This window comes from Cyprinus carpio, chromosome A21 (genome assembly GCF_018340385.1).
Source record: "Cyprinus carpio isolate SPL01 chromosome A21, ASM1834038v1, whole genome shotgun sequence".
NCBI classification, from domain to species: Eukaryota; Metazoa; Chordata; class Actinopteri; order Cypriniformes; family Cyprinidae; genus Cyprinus; species Cyprinus carpio.
The window spans coordinates 16,712,327-16,718,895 of record NC_056592.1 but is presented as its reverse complement, the minus strand read 5'-3'; the positions used below and the strand labels follow the sequence as shown (position 1 = coordinate 16,718,895).

At 33.8% G+C, this 6,569-nt stretch overlaps 1 protein-coding gene across 1 annotated transcript in view; it reads left to right on the top strand.

The window, feature by feature from the left end:
* The window catches only part of LOC122134693 (lysosome membrane protein 2-like), a 14,714-nt gene extending 13,649 nt beyond the window's left edge, over positions 1–1,065 (top strand). The window contains exons 3-4 of the mRNA XM_042711070.1: positions 538–685; positions 764–1,065. Of these exons, the coding sequence (XP_042567004.1) occupies positions 538–685; positions 764–1,003 (388 nt within the window). The 3' untranslated portion in view covers positions 1,004–1,065. The remainder of the gene's footprint in view (positions 1–537; positions 686–763) is intronic.
* The last annotated feature ends 5,504 nt before the right edge of the window (positions 1,066–6,569 follow it).

The window sequence follows — 6,569 nt, the reverse complement described above, 5'->3', positions numbered from 1 at the left end:
ACTAGAACAGACTTGACGAAGCATAACAGACTTGACGTGGCATGAACAGACTCACCGACAGCAGGTTGCAACATTACGTTAATACATGACAAAGCACAATGGTAAAAACATGACTACTTATACAAACAATGAGGGTCACATGACAAGAACAAACCAATCAATCGGAACATGACACAAGGAACAAGAGGAACCAATAGCAAGACAACAAGAGGGCAAGGGAAGCATGACACAAACAGCATGAATCAAACTACAAAATAAAAGACATGAAAACAATGAACAAGAAACAAAACCCAAAACAGACCTTACAATAATAATCTTATAATCATCATTTGCATTATATGGCCATTTGTGACTCATTTCCTCTTTGCACTACCATCATTTTTATTTAAATGCTCTTAAATTATTGGTTTCTTGCTCATTTACAGTAGTTGGCTCCACAGTCAGGCTCACAATGCCAATAAAAGTCAATATAGTTGTGTTATTTCCACTCAACTAAACTGTGTTTTGGTCTTCTTCTGTAACTCTAACCCATTCCAGAGAGTTCAGGCCCAAACACAACGTGTCATTCGTTCACAGCGGGACGAAGGTTGCCGCTTACACAAAAAAGATTTTCGTCTTTGAGCCTGAGAAATCAGTTGGAGACCCAAAAATAGATCTGGTGACGACGGTGAACATCCCAGCGGTGGTGAGTGTGTGTGTGTGTGTGTGTGTTTCTTTTATTTTCCAGTTGATCTGAGTCTCAGGCTCTGGTTTCCTCAAACAGGCTGTGATGAATCGGTTGAAAGGTGCAGGATTCTGGGTCTCCTCGGGAATCTCCATGTACATGAACTCCATCGGCACCACAATGTTCATGACACACACGGTGCAGGAGCTGCTCTGGGGCTTCAAAGACCCCTTACTCACCCGACTGAAAACCGTAAAACCAGAAACGGATGAATACTTCGGTCTCATGCTGCATGTGAGTCTCAGATCAGACGCGTATCTGTGGATCCTTCTGCAGTAACATGTTACACACACGCACACGCACACACACACACACACACACACACGAGGAGACGTCACTCTACCTGTGTATCTGTACGCCCTCAAAAGTTTTCCTGGCTCATCCTCAGGTTTCTTTGAGGGTTTTGGCTGTCTACATAGTTTTTCTATGTGTTTTCCTTGAGAAATTAAATCATAAGTGATAATGTATAAGTGATATTTAATTATCTTTACTGTAAATTTATTTGTTTGTTACATTTGTATATCACTTCTGTGGACTGTGTTTTGGGTTATCTTAATATGTTTATGTAGAAGTACATTTAGTACATTTAATATTAATATTTAATATACATTTATAAAATTATATTTAAGTATTGTATTACTAATTATTATTTTATTTAATATTAATATAAATGTATTAAATAAAATGTATTTTTATATTAAATAATTGTATATACTTTAATTTAGGAATAATTAAATATAATACATAAATTATAATTCATAAAATTATAATTGTATGAAATTATATGATTTATTAAAAAAAATGTTCAAAATATTTTATAATGTAATATATTTATATAATTATATAAAAATATTTTATTACATCTATAAATTATTATTTATTAATTAGCATATATTATATTAATTTATAGCATTTTATTTACATATTGTTATCATTTGTATTTGTATGAAAAATATAGAAAATGTATTTATTATAATTATAATATAGTATAATATTTATAACATTATAATATATATTTAACATTTGTATTGTTATACATTTTGCATTTTGTCAACAGATAATGAAAAACTGAATGACCACAATGTATTTTTGGAATACATTTATCATTTAACCACATAACATTTAAATTTGGACTAAATTAACAGGAAATAAAATCTAAAGTGATTCTATTACATAATGTTATTAAAGACAATAATACTTGGTGGAAATGAAGTGTCCAGATGAACAAGATTATATATATATATATATTGTATTAAAAGATTCAGCAAATCACTGGATCTGATCCTGTTGCACAAATGATCGTAACTGCAGGGGGAAAAAAATGGTTATTGTGTATCACTGAAGTCTTTAGTGTTAATTAAAACAACATTAATAATTGTTGGGAGAATAATACAAAATGCTGCCAAACAAAAATAATAATAATACTTTTTATTTATATAGCGTGTTTTAAATACCCAAGTATGCTTTACATGAGGTAAATAACAGACATGAACAGCGAAACAGCAGTCAGACGTGAAATAATATGCAATAAACAAGATACGTTTCAAAACAAGCATAGAGCAGAAAATTAAGGCAAGCAATCAGTTGAGAAACATTGTAAATATGTGAGTTTTGAGAGCAGTTTTAAAGGTCTGGAGTAAAGAGATAACACAGAGATCTTGTGGTAGTTTATTCCAGAGCTTGGCAGCAGAAACGCATAATAGATAGCCAGAATTTGGGTACTGCAAGCTAATTTTCAGAGCTCGATCTCAAATTAAGGGCAGGGACAGGGGAGAATTAATTCAGAAAGTTAAGAAAGTGCTAAACCATGAAAACTAAAACAGGAATCTTAAACTAAATGCAATAGGTGACAGGGAGCCACATATACTACCATAATCAGATCTATTTTTTGTACATGAATGTGTGTGTGTATATATCAGCTGTTCTTTGTGTTGTCAGAAAATGGCACGATGGTGAGTTTCAGTATCACACTGAGAGCAGAAACTACCTGGACTTCGGGCCGTGATTTTACACCTGGAAGGGAGAAAAGCAAAGTCCCCCCGATTCTCCTGAATGTCTTGTTTAATGAAGCAGAGCTGAGACGGCTGACTTCATGTAAGCTTTGTGTCTCAGGATGGTGTCCTTCTGAAAAACCAACCAGAGTAACATGATCAACGGCACCGACGGCAGCTCCTTCCACCCGTTCCTGACCAAAGAAGAGCGGCTCAACGTCTTCACCCCTGACCTCTGCAGGTAGCGGCCCTCGTTTACATTCATGCACTCAGCAGACATCAAGGAGCCAACAATATCTACACAGTGTCAGGTTATTAGACAGCTATCAGTGCTTTCAGAGTGATATTTCTGCTGAGATTGCCACTGTTCAATATAGAAATTTACATGTTATGACTTAAAAATTTGCATGTAATGCCTTTTTTCCTGCTTGTTTTGCGATCACATCTTTTGTAATACGTAATAAACTAAGACGACGTGCATCAAAGTTTTAGTGGAAAAAAGAACATTCAGACAGTCCTCATCTCTTCAACCAAAAATGAAAATTTGCCCATAAATTACTCGCCCTCAAGTCATCCTAGGTGTTATATGACAATGCACTTTTAAAAGAAAAAAAAAAACATATTTAAATCATAATAATCACTTTTAATGTAGCTGGCGCCAACAGTTGTGCACAGAAGCAGTTCTGGGAGCATGATGTACAGAAGGTGGCCAACCAAAATGAGCTTTTTTTGCCGGCTAGTTGTCGGCTGCTACCGACATTCTGCAAAGTGCATTTGCAGCTTTTGACCGGCTGAGTGGCGCTTTTGAACCACAAGTTATCAAAAAGCACATTTTCGCGAATAGCCCTCAGTTTTAGTCTTCTTAGCTGATGTGTGTTACATTTCACGGCTGCAGTCAGAGGAAAAAAATGAAAAGAAAACACTAGAAGTTAAATTCATTTAATATTTTACAGGTGAAAGTTAGGCACTTATGAAGCTATGTGCATTTCTTAGAACTAATTCAAGCAGAATAAATGTCGTTACCAGGCTACAGATTTGCTAAGCTACACAGTATTACACCTTATTACACCTTAATAGGTCTGCAGTATTATTTATATAATATGAATTATGTGTTATATTATCCTAAAGAAATGGTGGTTTACTGTGCAATATTCTCACATAATAGGCCTATATTTGTCACAAATACATTTTTAATTTATATTTTAAAATTCCTTTAATAAAATAAAACAGCATGCATTTTTACATTAATTTGTTCTTGTGGGTTTTTTTTTTTTTTTTGAATAATTGTACATAAATGGGTGAAGCAAAACCAATATTATTATTTCTGATAACTTTTTAACTGCAGGCAGATATAGGCCTACATTATGTACATTACAATTATTTGGATCATCCCTTATTATGATGAAAAGTCATGATAACATATTTTTAAGTTAGGCTACTTTAATCTAGAAATAATTTGAGCAATTTAAAGCTTTTTTTTATACTAGATTCAACTTGAATCTCAATACTATTAAACTTACTTTAAAATCTCAAGGAGTATATAATTTGAAACGGGTAAAATGTCACAGTGTATGTTGAAGGTGCAATGTGTAATATTTACAACGATCTATTTACAGAAATGCAATATAATATACATAACTATGTTTTCAGAGGTGTATGAAGACCTTACTTAATGAGCCGTTATGTTTTTATTACCCTAGATTGAGCTATTTATATTTACATACATCGCGGGTCCCCTTACACGGAAGTCACCATCATGTTTCTACAGTAGCCCTAAACGGACAAACTGCTCTACAGAGCGTGTTTCGTCACTTTGTTGTTCTTTCGAATAAAACACTGACACAATGATGAACAAGTTCATTAACATTAGCAATAACATCGATTTATTGAACAAAGTAAATATAATTCCCTTAATTTACCTTTGTAAAGAAATTTCATTGCTCTTTGCTGTCGTTACCAACGACATCTTTACCTGCACCTTTAAATAGCCTAAATGAACTTGTTTCTTGTATAGTATCCGAAGACCTTTATTGCATGTTGCCATGAAATTAACAATACAATTTGATTGTTTTTAAAATTAACAATTCCTGTATAAAATGGGACAGCAACCTTTATATCAAACATTTTTAAATCATCCAAAATGTTGGGTTAAAAATAACCCAACAAGTAACCCAACTATGGATTAACATAGCACCTTCCCAACTGTGGGTTATTTTTGTGGGGTAACTATTTACTTTTATTCATGAGATTATTTTAATGAATAAAATACACTGTTTTCAAATAAAGATTATTTAATTAGAAAAACAATAAATCTGTTTTAAAAACAGGTTTTAAGTTTTAAATGACAAATGTACTCAATATTGGTGAGCCTAGTATTTAATATAAATATGCACAATTATTTGCATGAATTCAGAATACATCAGTGAACATGTAGAACCCACGGCAAATAAATGTTGAAGTACAAATATTCAAAATACACATTAAATTCAAAACAAATGTATACATACATTATACATAAATTAAAATACACGTTAAATTCAAAACACAAATATGCACAAACAGTACAAATATTCCTAAAAAAGTGCAAATCTGGTATAAAAGATTTTAAAAAAAGGTGCAAATATGGTTTACCAGTTAAAAACCTACTCAAGTGCACATATAATACAAATTTAAATCACAGATGTGCACATACAGTACAGAAATATACAACCTAAACATTTGTGCAAATACGGTGTACAAATTTAAATCACAAATGTGCACATTCAGTATACCAATTCTAATACTACACAAATGTGTAAACCAAGGACATACCTTTATAATACTTCAAGAAACAAACATATCCTTAATAAAAAAGACTACAGTGTACACCATTTGCATTGTTATAAACGCCTTAAAAGGATACTTCACACAAAAATGAATATTCTGTCATTAATTACTCACCCTCATGTTGTTCCAAACAAGTTAGACCTGCGTTCATCTTCAAAACACAAATTAAGATATTTTTGTTGGAATCTGAGAGCTCTCTGACCCTCCATAGTCAGCAAGGGTCCTTACACGATCAACATCCAGAAACGTAGCAAGGAGATCGGTAAAATATTCCATGTGTCATCAGGGGTTCAACCGTAATATTCCGAAGCTATGAAAATATTTTTTGTGTGCAAAAAAAAAAAAAAAACTTTATTCAACAATTCTGCTCCTCTGTGTCACCCTAGCGCCATTTTGGATAATAACTTTATTCAACAATTCTTCTCCTCTGTGTCACCCTAGCGCCATTTTGGGGATACGTTTTACGTATTATTTTACCAATCTACTTGCTACATTTATGGACGTTGATTGTGGTAGGATACTGTTGCTGTCTATGGAGGGTCAGAGAACTGTCAGAATTCATCAAAAATATCTTAATTTGTGTTCCAAAGATAAACGGAGGTCTTACAGGTTTGGAACGACATGAGAGTGAGTAATTAATGACAGAATTTTAATTTTTTGGTGAACTAACCCTTTAATGTGTTTTGCCTACTGGATCTACTGATGATCAGTAACACTAAATACAAAGTTCCCTTTCAGTCGATCACTCTCGATGCCACGTCGGGTGACCGACGAAAATGGGATATCGCTTCGATAGACCAATCTACTTCGAGTGTAAACTAAACGAGCCAATGCACATTGGCATGCAATTATTGCATCCAGCTGCCGCTGATCACAGCGTGAGTATAAGAAGGCAGCAGGTGCAGTGCATACCAGCTTTTTGCTTTGGAGCTGAGTGTTAATATCGTTCTGCTCAACTGTGTCGTCTGTGAACTACGAGTTCAGCACGCTCTCGGAAGCTTCGTGTGTTGGCGAGACGGCGCTTCAGC